The following is a 15,691-nucleotide window of genomic DNA, read 5'->3' as shown; positions in this document are numbered from 1 at the left end:
GAAGATCTCTCTCTTTCTCTCTCTGTAACTCTGACTTTCAAATAAATAAATCTAACTAAAACAAGATTATTTGAAAGGCAGAACTATTGGGGGGGGGGGCGGGGAAAGGAAAAAGGAAAAAGGAAAAAGGAGGAAGAAGAGAGAGAAGAGAAAGAGAGACTAATCTTTCATCTACTAGTTCACTCCCCAAATGGCTGCAATAGCCAGGTTTGGCCAAGCTGAAGTCAGGAAACCAGGAGCTCCATCCAAGTCTCCCAGGTGGGTGCAGGGGCACAAGCACTTGGGTCGTGCTCTGCTGCCCTCCCTGGTGCATCAGCCGAGAGCTGGATTGGAATCAGAGTAGCCCAAACTTAAACTGACATTCCAGTATGGATGCCAGCAGAAATTTTAAGCAGTGGCATAACCCACTGCACCACAATGCCAGCCCCTCAACTTCTGATTTTGAAGAGCAGTGACTGGTTTCCTATCTAATTAGACCCTAATCCCTTTCTTCATTGATACTGCCACCACCTTGTTAAACTAACAGTATGATAGCCTACTATTGCATTTTTGTTTTGATACCCACTGGAGCAAAGGACTGAGAGAAGTCTGAGCTCTCAACCTCCTATCTTGTATCATCTGCTTGCTGGGCCTTGTACTAATTGTGTTTTCCCCAGGTAGTACTGATTTTAATGAAGTGTAGAAACAGGTGGTAGTTTATGTCATCCATTTTATGAATGTCTTCCTCTATGATGTCACCATTTTTGAGGCTGAAGTGGCTTAGTTACAATAAGATACTTAGAAGCTGTTGCATGATGGTTAAAAGCTTATGGAATGTTTACTATATGCTAACACTACTAAGCATACTACATATATATTAGTTCATTTAATCTTTCCAACAACTCTGTGGATCACAGATTCTATTTTAAGTATTTTATATGTAGAGGACTAGAAGCCCAGAGATTAAGTAGTATTTCCAAGGTTACATAGCTACAATGTGTTGGAGGGAAGATTTCAGCCAAAATTGTCTGACTGTAGAACTGTCACTCTTCATGGTTAGGAGGGAGTAGTAGAATATATGGCTTTGTTGGGTAAGGTCTGAAAAGCTTATAGAGTTATCTACAAAATCTCATTATGACATTTACTAGAATGCAATCCTTAGTTTATAGGGTGCCCAGAATGAAAACTAAAGCGTGGGAAGCTTTTGGCAAGTTTGTAAATTCTCAATTGTGTGATACATTCTTGTTTCTGTAAATTTAATTGAATATCTGGCAACTTTGCCCCAGTTATCTCTTTTGTTATTATACTTTGTTGAGCATCTGCCATATTTCAGGCACTGGGCAGGATGTTGGTGATGTGAAGATGAACCAGACACATGTTCTGTTCCTCTGCCCTTGAGGATTTCATAGTGAACTGGCAGCAACATAAATAATTGCTTGTTATATTAAAGTTATTTCATAAAAATGAGTTTGTTAAATCTGTTAATAGATGAAAGATACTCATGGTAAGCAGTTTAAAAAGTAAAAGGGATATGTAGTGAAGAGTAGCTCTTCTTTCCACCCTGTTGTTTAGCCATTCAGTTTTGATGATCTGTACATACATAAGTATATAAATATATTACTTGGTTTTTGCATAAGTATTAGTATGTGTTACCTTCTGTATCTTGCTTTTAAATTAATAGTGCATCTTGGAAATTGTTTCATATGGAGCTGACTCATCGTTTTAACTGTCAAGTACTTTATGGGGTGAATGTACCGTGATTTCTGTATCTATTCCATTGATACACATTTCTCTTTTGGTTATAAAAATGATCCTGCAGTTATTGTACATAGATATTCTCAAATACAGTAAATATATGTGTAATATAAACTATGAGAAATTGAATTGTTGGGTCAAAAGACATGCATTTATAATATTGGTGGGGAATACCAGATTGCCTTCATAAATATCTTGCTGGATTCTGTCCATACCATTGAATATTAGAAGGCCCATTTTCCCTGTGATACTGTGATACGGGATGCAGGAGTCTTCACTGCTAGCTATAAACCCACTCCCCGTTACAATTTTTTTGGATTTTTTTTTAGAAATTAATTTAGAATTTCTCTAACACTTTTTAAAAAAAGATTTTATTTATTTGAGAAGTAGAGTTATAGACAGACAGAGGGAGAGACAGAGAGAAGGGTCTTCCATTCATTTGTTCACACCCCAAATAGCCACTATGACCGGAACTGGGCCAATCTGAAGCCAGGAGCCGGGAGCTTCTTTCAGATCTTGCACATGTGTGCAGGGGCCTAAGCACTTGGGCCATCTTCCGCTGCTTTCCTAGGCCATAGCAAAGAGTGGGATTGGAAGAGGAGTAGCCGGGACACGAACTGCTCCCATATGGGATGCTGGTGCCACAGGTGGAGGCTTAGCCCACTATACCACAGCGCCAGCCCCCCCAATACAATTTTAAAAGTATTTTTTCAGTGACCTAAAAAAGTATAAGAAACACAGGTACTTATAGAGACAGCTACAGAGGAGGGCGTTTGGCATAATAGTTAAGATGTTGCTTGGGACTCCCACATCCCACATTGGACTACTCGGGTGCAAGTCCTGGCTCCAGTTCCATTCCAACTTCCTATTACGCACTCTGGAAGACAGCAAGTGATGCCTCCTTTACCTAGATCTCTGCCGCCAATGTAGGGGACGCAGATGGAGTTCTGAGTTTCTAGATTTAGCCTGGTTTTTGCCCTGGCTGTTGTGGGCATTTGGGGCGTGAACCAGCAGATGGAAGATTTCTTTGTCTCCATCTCTGTTTCTGTCTCTGCATTTCAAGTAAATTAATATTTAAAAGCTTTAAAAATTTTAAAAACTACAAAAGTTTGTACATAGTTTTTTTTTTTTTTTTTCCATGTCTGACAAGGAGAATTATTCAGTAGGTTGATGGGAATCAAAGTATTCATTATTTGTTTTTTTATTCAGTGTAGTGACTTTATAATATACTGAAAAAATACTTTTTTGTTTCAGGGCTAATACATTTTTTAATCAGAATCTAAGATGAAATAGGTGGGCAAAGCTCATTTCTCTCTCTATCCCCTCTCCCTCTCCCTCTCTCACTCTGGATCTCCCATCTCTGTGTGTGCAGCCGTATACCCTTTGTTAGCCAGGAGCAGATCTTGATCTTAAAAACGTCGCTGGCTCGTCTGAGTCTGGTTTGGGTTCCCTCTTGATAGTGGGTTCTTTTTCTTGCTTTGTGGTATATCCCAGAATTCTTTAGTGAGTGCCGGCCATCTTGTGTTGAACAGTAGAAACTAAAGTGAATAGGGTTTATGCCGGCAAGTAGGCATGTGTTTTCATCTGTCCTGGGTGTGGAATCAGTCTGGTCAGGGGCTGAGCCAGGTTTTGTTCTGTTGTTGCTATGGTTGTTACCAACTTCAAATGTCTGTGGAGCTACTTTATGTGTAAGGCTGGGCAAGGTAGCTGGAGTGTTCTGAGTGTTCCTGCCCATGCTCCACTCCACCGGCTTCCTACAGTGGCCTCTCTCCCCCCGGACTACTGTTGCTTATTACTCGGCTTGCTAAGCTGCTGATGGTGGTAGGAGGGAGGCTGTGCTGTCTTCATCTGTGCTTAGTCTCGTGTAGACCCAGTGCAGCTGGACCTGGAGCATGGGGTTTTCTCAGCATTTCTGCCCATCTCCCATTAGTATACATCTGTTGCAGGGCCGGTACGTGTTTCCTGGCCCTGTCCCAGCCATAGTGGTATAGGAATACTGGACTCAAACTGTTTCCTGCCCTGCCCTTAGGGGTAGACCTTGTTGTGAAGTTTTTTTTTCTTCTTTTATTATTATTATTATTATTATTATTATTTTATGTCTCTATTTTTTTTAAGGCAGAGCGATAGAGAGCCAGAAGCCAGGAACTCTATCCCTTCTTGTGGGTGGCAGGAGGGCCTAAGAAAATGGGCCATCCTTCCCTACTTTCCTAGGCACATTAGTCGGGAGCTGGATTGGAAACAAAACAGCCAGAACTGGAACCAACACTAGCTATAGGATGTTGGTGTTGGAAGAGGTGGCTTAACCGCTGAGCCACACCATCATAGTGCTGCCCCTTTTTCTTCTTTCTTTCCTCTAGACACAATGCTGTTTGCCTGGGCCTATTCCTCCAGGCCTGTATTTTCTGGGAAGGTGTTCTAGTCTCTTGCCCTGCTCCAGTCTTTCCTGGGAGCACCTGGTGGAAGTGTGGAAAAGAGCCTGTGAATTGAGTGTTACCCTGCCTGTCTGGATCTCCCAGGGGGGTTCGTGCTGTCACACTAGCCCCAGAGTGTTAGCTACCTGCTTGCCTTTGTCTCATGTGCCACTGGAGAGATGAGGTGGGTCTTGGGGGTGGTAGATTGCGGCATGAGTGATTTTTCCTGGATTTCAGATTTGTTTCCTGTGATGGGTTTAAGAAAAGCTCTTTCTCAGTGTTAGTGCTCTCCCTAGCTTTTAAATTGTAAGCTGAGGCAGAATTTCTGCATTTAGTTTAAAAGGTAATGAATAAACCAGCATCAGAGATGTGAGTGAATATTTATGTGATTAGACTGAGAAATAACCATTCTAGACATTTCCATTCCATTAATAAGCTCTAGGCATTTTTCTTCTTACTTCCATTTAGTTTAGTTTGACAGAGGGTGTGATTTCCCACCCCTACCCCTCCTCCCAGTTCCTCAGTATAAAGGATTCTTCAACCTTGGAAGGACTTAGATTGGTCTCTTGGGGTCACAGATTTTCAGAGGTTTAGAAATGCACTCTATTATTCACTAATTTTTTTTCTTTTCTTATTTTCTTGGGTATGACCTTGCAATTATTTTTCTTTTCATGTTTTTGTAGTTAGGGACAGATGAGGCAAGGAGAAAGCTATTAGCTGAGTACAGTCTCTTATTACTCGTTTAATCTGTGGTTTAGTTACCCAGGTAACTGCATTTAAATTCTGTCTGTTTTCTGCCAGGTGTTTCTCCTGCACCTTCCCAAAAACCTTTCTAGTATTTATTTTATTCATTGAGAATCACGGTACTGAAGCTCATCTGATAGTGCACGAACAACAAAGTTCTGAATGAAGTTCTTGTGACTAAAGATCGACATTTGTTAGAGGACCATAGAAAACAGCCAGTGGTTCTGTGAGATTAATTGTTAGTGAAGGAATTTATTTAATTGCAGGTTTTTTTTGGGAAGGATACATTTTCCTGAGACTGTTTGATCTGTGCTGTCATGTTTACACTGTTTTTTGTTTTTACTAAAGCAATGTTTTTTTGAAATTTAAACATGTTTTCACTCAAATATTTTGTGGAACAAGGTCCAGTGTATAAATAAGTAAATTGCTCTGTACCCACCCAGTTCAGTCTCTTTATGGATCAGACTTCTATTGGGTTTTGGCAAATATTTGCTAATTTAGAAAGTCAGATACCAGCCTCTGGAAATTTCATATTAATTGCAAATGAAATGTACAAGTTCAATTATGATTCAACACTTTGGTGAAATCAGCGTTTATGTAAAGTAAGTCTGGAGGGTACAGCAGCAAGGACATTTTGTTTACTTTAAAGAGGAGAGTTTATTCCTAAAACAGGTTCCTCCTTCTATTGGCTTCACTGCTTCTCTGCTAAATATAAACCAAAAATGTGGTTTCTCCAGTTTGGAGGGTTTCAGGATATACATTTTAAGGATTTTGTGGAGTACTTTCCAAGATAGTGTCGAGACGTGTTGCAGCCGTCTGTCCACTTGAGCACTTGCTTAGGCTTGCTGTCGTCTGTCCAAAGGGACACCTGCAGCCCATTAACATGAGGATTATCATTATCTGCTGTTCTGTTAGATTGTTCTGTTAGCTGGGAGGGTACTATTCTTAGTGGTGGTAATAAGGATTTATTGAATGCTAAAAGTACGGATGGAATTAGGTGTTGGATTTGTTTTTGAGAGGCAGAGAAGCAGGCAGGCGTGTGTGCACATGCACTTACAGACACAGACACACACAGGCAGAGAGAGCTCCATCTGCAGACTCACTCCCTAGACTCACAGTGGTAGGGCCTGGGCCAAGCTGAAGCAGGGCAACCAGGAACTTATTCTCTTTATTCCACATGGGTGGCAGGAATCCCGTTACTTGAGCATCACTGATGCCTCCTGGGGTTTGCATTAACAGGAAGCTGGAGTCAGTAGAGACTTGAACCCAGGTACTCAGATGTAGGATATGGGCATTGTTACCAGCATCTTAACTGCCAGGCCAGACACCTGCCCCTTGGGGTCTATTTTTATTTAAAAAATTGCTTTGCCATTATCCATTTCTTTCACACAAACATCATAGGTCCCCCATTTTTTTTTTTTTTTTCTAAAGATGTATTTATTTGAAAGTCAGAGTTACAGAGAGAGGGAGAAGCAGAGGGAGAGAGAAAGATCTCCCACTCACTGGTTTACTCTCAAAATGGCCTCAACAGTTAGGGCTGGGCCAGGTGGAAGCTAGGAGCTGGGAGCTTCATCCAGGATCTCCCACATGGGTGCAGGGGCCCAAGCACTTGGACCATCTTTCTTTGCTGTCCCAGGCCATTAACAGGGAGCTGGATTGGAAGTGGAGCAACCGGGACTTGAACTGGCACCCATATTAGATGCTGGCACTGCAGACAGCAGCTTAATCCTCTGCGCCACAGCGCCAGTCTCCTCAAATTTTTTTTAAATAGATTTAATGTTTGTTTTTTATTGCTGCCATAACAAATTGCCACGAATTGAGGCTTAAGAATGAACACAAGCTTTTTATTTTACGTTTCTGTTAGTCTTCTGACACTGGTCTCACTAGGCTGAAATCACGGTGTTGTAGTTCTGTTCTGGAGGCTCTAGGGGATAATTTGTTTCCTTGCCATTCCTTGCCTTGGCCCTTGGCTTGTACCCTCTTTTCCCATCTTCATAGCAGTGACAGGTTGAATGCCTTGCAGTTTCTTCAGTGTCATCTTCCCAACACTGTGTGACATAGCCAGGAAAGGGCAAAGGTTCTTTCTTATGTTTAAGGATTTATGATTAGATTGAACCCATGGAAATAATCTAGGAAATTCTCTCTCTCTCTCTCTCTTAAAGTTTATTTATTTTCATCTACTTGAAAGGTAGAGGTGGGGAGGGGGGGAAGAGGAGTACTGTCTATCTCCTGGTTCATTCCCCATATTCCCATGGTAGCTGGTGCTGGGCCAGGCCAAATCTGGAGCCTAGGACTCAATCTGGGTCCCCCAGGAGTGGTGAGGGCCCAAGCAATCGAGCCATTATTTGCTGCCTCCCGGGGAACTGGAATTGGCAATGGAGCTGGAATTTGAGCCCAGGCACTCTGATAATGGGATGCAGGCATCCCAAATGGTGTCTTAACCATAGGGCCAAATGTCCGCCCACATAAAAGTTTTACTTAGTAAAATATGTTCTGGAAATATGGTACAGTCGGAGACCTGGGTTGAGTTTTGGGCTCTGGCTTTTGGTGTTTGGGTAGTGAGCCAGTGGATGAAAGATCTCACTTCTTTCTCACTCTCTCTGCCTTTCAAATAAATAAAAATGAAAAATAAGCATTTCATAGCTTTTTTATAATAATGCTTTTTTTAGTTTAAAGGTTTGTTTATTTATTTGAAAGGCAGAGTTAGAGAGAAAGAGAATCTTCCATCTGCTGGTTCATTCTCCCAGTGGCTGCAATGGCCCAAAGCCAGGAGCCAGGAGCATCTAACAGGTCTCCCACATGGGTGCAGGGGCCCAAGGACTTGGACCATCTTCCACTGCATTCCCTCGCACATTAGTAGGGAGCTGTATTGGAAGTGGAGCAGCTGGGACATGAACTGGCGCCCATATGGGATGTCAGTGCCACAAGCAGCTGCTTTACCTGCTCTACCACACGGCCAGCCCAAGCATTTAACAACTTTTATGCTTATAAGAGTATATGTGGGGGGCTAGTGCTGTGGCACAGTGGGTTAAAGCCTTGGCCTGTAGCGCCAGCATCCCATATGGACTCTGGTTCAAGTCCCAGCTGCTCCACTTCCCATCCAGCTCCTGCTAATGTTCCTGGAAAAGCAGCAGAGGATGACCCAAGTCCTTGGGCCCCTGTACCCATGTGGGAGACCTGGAAGAAGCTCCTGGCTTCCTGGCCATGGATTGGCTCAACTCCAGCCGTTGTGGCCATTTAGGGAGTGAATCAGTGGATGGAAGACATCTCTCCCTCTGTCTCTACCTCTCTCTTTAACTCTTTCAAATAAATGAAATAAATCTTAAAAAAAAAAAAAAAAGTATATGTGGGGGGCTGAGTTGTGACACAGTGGCTTAAGTTGCCAGCTGCAATGCAGGAATACCATACCAACGTCATGCTCTACTTCCGATCCAGCTTCCTAAATGTGCCTGGGGAAGCAGCAAAAGATGACTTAAATGCTTGGGCCACTGCCACCGAGATGGAGCTCCTGCTGTTGGCCTGGCCCAGCACCAGCTATGTGGGTATTTGGGGATTGGTCCAGTGGATGGAAGATCTCCGTCTCTTCCTCTCTCTCTCTCTAAATCTGCCTTTCAAATAAATAAATAAATCTTTAAAAAAGAAAAAGAGTATATGTGTGATGTGAATTAATGCTGGGAAATTTATATCACCTCTAGTTCTCATTTTTTTCCTTAGCTTCAGACTCTTTACCTGCAATTACCTGTTGAAGGTATTTTTTTTTTTTTCAGGTATTTTGTAACCAGTTTGTTAACTTTTGCCATATAACAGACTATCCCACCATTAATCACTGCCTACGCATCATGGATCAGCTGACCTAGGCTGGGTTCAGATGAGTCTCTGATGACCTTGGTTAGACTTGCTCTGCACCTTTGTGTTTGTGGGTCAGCTGAGGATTGTCCAATTTAGCCCTGGGGCTCTGTGGGGGCAGCTGTGCTCCACCCATCTCTCATTCTTCTCTTGGGCTAGTCTCTGCATGTTGTTCTTATGAGAACAACAGAAATACAGAAATAAAAGAGGAAACATATGAAGCCTCTTATTGCCTAAGCTAAGAGCAGGAAAACTGTCATTTCTGCTTTATTTATTTTTGGTTAGCCAAAACCACGAGGGTACTTCCAAAAGTTCATGGAAAAATGGAATTAAAAGATAAGTTTATTTTTATACAAAAAATTGGAGATACATGTGTATCTGTTTTCATAATATGCATTTTCCATGGACTTTATGAAATTTCCCTGTAGTCAGAGGGCCAAAACAAGGAGCTGGGAATTATACTTCATCCCTTTAGTGGGAGGAACTGCAGAGTCACTTAGCAAAGGACTTGCATGGAGAGGGTGTAAAGAATTGGGCAAAGGATACACTCTACCCCACACTCAAACTCCATGTCCCAAACTGAACTCATCTCCATGACGACCTCCCTCACCAGAATTCAATTTTTGCTGTATTTCTGCTTGTGGTTAGTGGTACTGCTCTATCTATATCTAGTTACTGTGCTAGAAACTTGAGAAGTGTTTTAGTCTTCTTCCTCCTTTCCCTACTTAGGTATCTGCCTTGTTTTCTGCCTTATTACCCTCACTCCACCTGGAGAGGAGAGAGAGAGAATAGTTTTGTTAATTGTCTCCAGCCCTGCTTCTTTCAGATGCATTCTTTCTAAGAGACAGAATACTCTGCCTGAAACACAGACATCATTCCTGTTTACTGCCTTCTCATTGCCTGTAGAAAGGCCTTATGGTCTAGAATTTCCAGCGTCATCTTTCTTTCCTGCTCTGTATGTTACCCTTTTTGTTCAGTAGTGAGCAGACTCTGGCCAGTGGGCCAGATCTGATCTGCTGCCTACTTTTGTACAGTTCACAGCTAAGAATAGTTTTGATATTTTTTAATGATTAGAAGACAACTGTAATACTATGTGACATGTGAAAATTATGAAATTCAAACTTAGTGTCTATAAATATGTTTTATTGGAACACAGCCATGCTTACTCAGTTAGGCATGCCTATAGCTGCTTTTGCACCACAGTGGTGGAGTTGAGTCATTGTGACAGAGACTTCATGGCTCACAAAGCTGAGATATTTACTGCAGGGAAAAAGTTTGCCAAGTCCTGCTCCAGTCATGTAGAACTTACAATAGCACCCTTTGTATAACACTTTATTTCATGCCTCAGTACTTTTTATTATATTGTTTCTTTGCTTCACCATTTTTAAAAAAATAACAGCTTTGTTAATATATAATTTCCAAACTATGTAATTCACCCACTTAAAGTGTACAATTCAATAGTTTTTACTGTATTTCAGGGTTGTACAACTATCACAACCATCAGTTTTATTTAGAACATTTTCAGAAAACATTTCAAAAAACCTCATGGCCACTAGTAATCTCCATTCACTCATCCCCTCTCCTGCTCTAGATACCACTAAATCTACTTTCAGTCTCTCTGCATCTGCCCATTCCTGATAGTTTATGTAAGTAGGATAATATATGTGGTCTTTTGTCACAGGCTTCTCATGTCTTAGCATGTGTCAGTACTGGATTCCTTTTCCTTTTTTAAAAGATTTATTTATTTATTTGAAAGGCAGAGTTGCAGAGAGAGAGAGAGAGTGAGAGAGAAAGAGAGAGAGAGAGATCCGCCATCTACTGGTTTACTCCCCAAACGGCTGCAAAGGCCTGAACTGAGCCAGGCCAAAGCTAGAAGCTTGGAACTCCATCTGGGTTTCCCGTGTGGGTGGCAAGGACCCAGGCACTTTGGCAATTTTCTACTGCTTTCCCAGGTGCATTAGCAGGGAGCTGATTTGGAAGTGGAGCAGTAGGACTTGAACTGGAGCTCATATGGAATGCCAACATTGCAGGCAGTGGCTTAACCCATCGTGCCACCATGCCAGCCCCTCTTCCTCGTCTTGTTCTTCCTTCTTCCTCTTCTTTTTCTTTAATATTTATTTATTTGTTTGAAAGGCAGAGTGATACAGAGATAGGGAAAGAGAGAGCTCTATCTGCTGATTCATTTCCCAATTGACAGTAACGGCCAGGGCTGATCTAAACAGAAGTCAAGAGCCAAGTACTTGATCCGGATCTTCTCCATGGGTGGCAGGAGCCCAGGTACTTGGACCATCTTCCTTTGCTTTTCCAGTCACATTAGCAGGGAGCCAGATGACATGGAGCAGCTGGGGCTAGAATCAGCATTCTGATATGGGATGCTGGTGTGCCAGGCAACTTCACTCGCTATGTACAATGCTGGCGCCAGTACTGCATTCATTCATATTACTGATTAACACTCCACTGTATGGATTTCCCACATTTTAATTTTTCCATTCATCAGTTGATATTTATTTCTATTTTTTGGCTATTATGAATAATGTTGCTGTCCACATTTGTGTTAAAGTTTTTCTGTGGACGTATGTTTTCACTTGTGTTGAGTATATATGTAGGCTAACTCTTCCTTATCTCTTTTAACAAAAAGATTTTTACTTTTATGTATTTAAAAGAGCAAGAGAGAGAAAGATTGAATTTCCATCTACTTGTTCAGTCTCCAGATGCTCATAACAGCTGGAGCTAGGCTAGGACAAAGCCAAGAGCCAGGAATTCCATCCAGGTCTCTCACCTGGGTGGTGGGGACCTGCACTCTGGAGCCATCATCTGCTGACTCCCAGGGTACATATTAGCAGGAAGCTGGATCAGAAGAATGACTCAATCCCAGGCACTCCAATAGGGGCTGTGGGTGTCCCAAGTAGTGGCTTAACCCATTGTGCTACAATGCCCACCTCTTCCTTGTTATATGTTAAAACTTCCTTAATATGTTAAAACTTATCTTTGGCATCATCTGTGCAAGAGCTCTTCCCAGTCTCCTAGGCTAGATTAAATGTCTTTGCATGAGGCCCTTCTTACTACATTTTATTGAAATGATCTGTTGGCCTGTCTGTCTCCTCTGCTGTTTTTTAAATGTTTGGAGCATAGTGTCAATGACTTATTCAACTTTGTATCGACTGCAAATGGTACAAAAGTTTACTTAAGTATGTGTTGAATTTGAAAAACTTTCAAGTAATCTATGCCTTTTAATTAAAATAAACTATCTTGTTATCTTTTTTCTATCTCATGACTTACTAACTTTAAAAAATCTCAAAGAATATACATTAATATAGCTGATCTTGAATTTTTCTTTTTTTTAAAGGCCTGCAAAGAAAACAAAAAAAGGTACCAAAGAAAAAGCACAAGATGAAAAAAAAGATGAGATAGAAAAAATAAAGTCATATCCCTTCATGGAAGGTGAACCTGCAGATGATGTCTATTTAAAACGCTTATACCCGAGGCAAATATATGAGGTGGAGAAAGCTGTTCACTTACTTAAGAAATTTCAAATTCTGGACTTTACCAATCCAAAGCAAGGTGTTTATATTGATTTGACCCTGGATATGGCATTAGGAAAGAAGGTATGTAGACTCAATTAAAGTAAGTTAATTGTGACCAGGGGCAGTGTGAATTGATGTTTCTTAATTTTTAAAATTCTTGCCATTCATAATAATTTTTGGGAAAATTTTATCTTCTTAGCATGTTTCTTAATTTTTCATATATAAAAAACCATGTTGAACACATCTCTCCTTTTTCATGAAGAGTCTGTAGTATAAGAGTGTTAAATTCAGTTGAGTTATTTGGGAAATAATTTGTGTGTCATGTTCCATTTTTGTAAATGAGAGTTTTGACTACGGCAGTAGCTTTCAGATATGTTTGCGGGGTCTTATGCTTGAGACCAAGTTTGCTTGGGTGGGGTTCCAAGGTCCTCACTCTTTCTTCGACCAGAACCACTGTGCTTTATCTGCTTGTATGTTGGCGTTCAACAGAAGACTTGCCAATAAAACTCTAATAGCAGGAAAAACACTAGACCAGTATTGATGTCTGTGACTGCCCTAAATTTTATGTATTTCGCATTTAATAAATCTGATTTTTTTTTTTTAGAAATGACATTTTAACTCTTACTCTGAAAATGGCTAATTTTTTTGAAAAACGTAGAAGGTGTAAGTTTTTTTTTAAATTTTTGTTTATTTTTAAGGTTTTATTTATGTTTTATTTGAGAGGTAGATTTACAGAGAGGGAGAGACAGAGAGAAAACTCTTCCATCCACATATGGCTGCAGCAGCTGGAGCTGGGCTGATCCAAAGCCAGGAGCCAGGAGCTTCTTTCGGATCTCCCACATGGGTGCAGCGGCCCAGGCACTTGGGTCATCTTCTACTGCTTTCCCAGGCCATAGCAGAGAGCTGGATTGGAAGAGGAAGCAGCAAGGACATAGACTGGCACTCACATGGGATGCCGGCACTGTGGGTGGAGGGTTAACCTATTATGCCACAGTGCTGGGCCCTGTAAGTTTTAGAATATAATTTAAGAACCTCAATAACAACAATAATAGAGCCTCCTAGGAAGAGGCAGTATAACAAAGTGTTAAAGAGCATGGACTCGGCCGGCACCATGGCTCAACAGGCTAATCCTCCGCCTTGCGGCACCGGCACACCGGGTTCTAGTCCCGGTTGGGGCGCTGGATTCTATCCCGGTTGCCCCTCTTCCAGGCCAGCTCTCTGCTATGGCCCAGGAGTGCAGTGGAGGATGGCCCAAGTCCCTGGGCCCTGCACCCACATGGGAGACCAGGAGAAGCACCTGGCTTCTGGCTCTTCGGATCAGCGCGATGTGCCGGCCACAGCGGCCATTGGAGGGTGAACCAATGGCAAAAAAGGAAGACCTTTCTCTCTGTCTCTCAGTATCCACTCTGCCTGTCAAGAAAAAAAAAAAAAAAAAGAGCATGGACTCTGGAGCCAGATTACAGTGTAGTACATACCAGAATCCTACCATCACCATATTTAAAAGCATTTTCATTCATTTAATTTTATTTGAAAGGCACAGAGACACACAGAGGAAATCATCCATCTGCTGGTTTTACTCCCCAAATGCTCACAATAGCCAGAGCTTTACCAGGCTGGAGCCAGGAGCCCAGAACTCAGTTTGGCTTTCCCACATGGGGGCAAGGACCCAAGTACTTGGACCATCACCTGCTGCCTCCCATGTTGGCATTAATAGGAAGCTGGAATCAGAAGTGGAGCTGGTACTTGGACTCAGGCACCTCCGTAAGGGTTCAAAGTATCCCAAACAGTTTCAAAACCACTGTGCCAAAACAACCATCCCCATCACCAGTTTTTGACTTTGGGCCTCTTTGCTGTTTGCTTTTGGCTTTATTACTTAGCTTCTTTAAATCTTAGTTTTTCCCGTCCCTTTATAAAGGGAGAGAAAACGTTCAGTTCATTTGGTTGTAACAAAGATTAAATGAGATAGTGCACATAATGTATTTAGTACGTACTTAATGCTAGCAGTCACTATTTACTGAGCACTTTGTATCAGGCACATGCTAAATATTCTGCATTCAGTTTCACTTAATCCTGTCGTAATCTCAGAAGAGGAAGCTGAGGCACAGAAATTAGAGTAAGTTGATCAATGTTAGGAACAGTTTATGCTAGATAGGTTAACTTTTTTTTTTTTTTTTTTTAATTTGAAATGCAGAGATAGAGAAGGAGAGACAATCTTTCATCCCTAGTTCACTTCCCAATTGGCTGAACGGCTAGGGCTGTGCATGTGCCAGACTGAAGCCAGGAGCCCCGAGCTACTTCGGGTTTCCCATGTGGGTGCAGGGACCCAAGCATTTGAGCCATCATGTGCTGCCTTCCGAGGTGCATTAGCAGGGAGCTGAATCAGAAATGGAGCAGCCGGATCTTGAACCAGTGCCTATATGAGATGCTGGTGTCACAGGTAGAGGTTTAACTCGCTATGCCACAACACTGGCCCCACAATTTTTATTTTATACTATAGTGTTACTGTTATTTTAAAAATTTTGTGTCCAGGATGATTATTTTCTTAGTCAATCATTAATGTAGCTCATAATGATGACTTACAGGACTGCAAGCTTTGTTCATTGTGGAAGCCGCTTGTGCACTAATGACATAGATGTCTTCCTAAGGTATTTTTTGTTCTTCATAGAGTACATCGATAAGCCCGTGTTCCCCATAGGATGTTAATTATTGTGATAACATAGTGTTGAAAAGTTTGTTGAGACCACCTGTGACAAGTTAATGGCAAAGGAGTGCCCAAAAGTAAAATTAAGTTGCATAGCTGATACACATGTGCTTAAGAATCTTTGTCTGAAAAGAAATCCCTAGAACACTGGCTGACATTGTGGCACAGAGGGGTAAGCCACTTCCTGAGATACAGGCATCCTACATCAACAGCAACTTGAGATTGAGCTGCTCCACTTCTTATCCAGCTCTCTGCTAATGCAGTGAAAGATGGTCCAAGTTCCTGGGTCCCTGTCACTCACTCAGGAGACCCAGATAGTGCTCTGAGCTCCTGGTTTTGGCCCAACCCAGCTCCAGCCACAGAGGCCATTTGCGGAATGAACCAGTTGGTGAAAGATCTCTTTCTGTCTCTCATGCTGTCTTTTTTTTTTTTTTTTTTTTAATCTTTTTAAGGATTTTTTTTTTTTTTTTTATTTGAAAGGCAGAGTTACAGAGAGTCAGAGGCAGAGAGAGGATAGAGGTCTTCTATCCGCTGGTTTATTCCCCAGATGGCCGCAATGGCCTAAGCTGCACCAATCCAAAGCCAAGAGTTCTTCTGGGTCTCCCATGTGGGTGCAGGGGCCCAGGGGTTTGGGTCATCTTCTACTGCTTTCCCAGGCCATAGCAGAGAGCTGGATCGGAAGTGGAGCAGCTGGGACTCGAACTGGCACGTATATGGGAAGCTGGCACTAC

The 15,691-nt window shown here is 41.9% G+C and overlaps 1 protein-coding gene across 1 annotated transcript in view; it reads left to right on the top strand.

Moving 5' to 3' along the window:
• Positions 1-15,691, top strand: part of MRPL1 (mitochondrial ribosomal protein L1) — a 110,501-nt gene that overhangs the window by 8,822 nt on the left and 85,988 nt on the right. The window contains exon 3 of the mRNA XM_062199205.1: positions 12,082-12,340. Coding sequence (XP_062055189.1) covers positions 12,082-12,340 — 259 coding nt within the window. The remainder of the gene's footprint in view (positions 1-12,081; positions 12,341-15,691) is intronic.

This window comes from Lepus europaeus, chromosome 8 (assembly GCF_033115175.1).
Source record: "Lepus europaeus isolate LE1 chromosome 8, mLepTim1.pri, whole genome shotgun sequence".
Classification (NCBI taxonomy): domain Eukaryota; kingdom Metazoa; phylum Chordata; class Mammalia; order Lagomorpha; family Leporidae; genus Lepus; species Lepus europaeus.
Note: the sequence above shows the minus strand (reverse complement) of the source record. Positions and strands in the feature narration are given on the sequence as shown.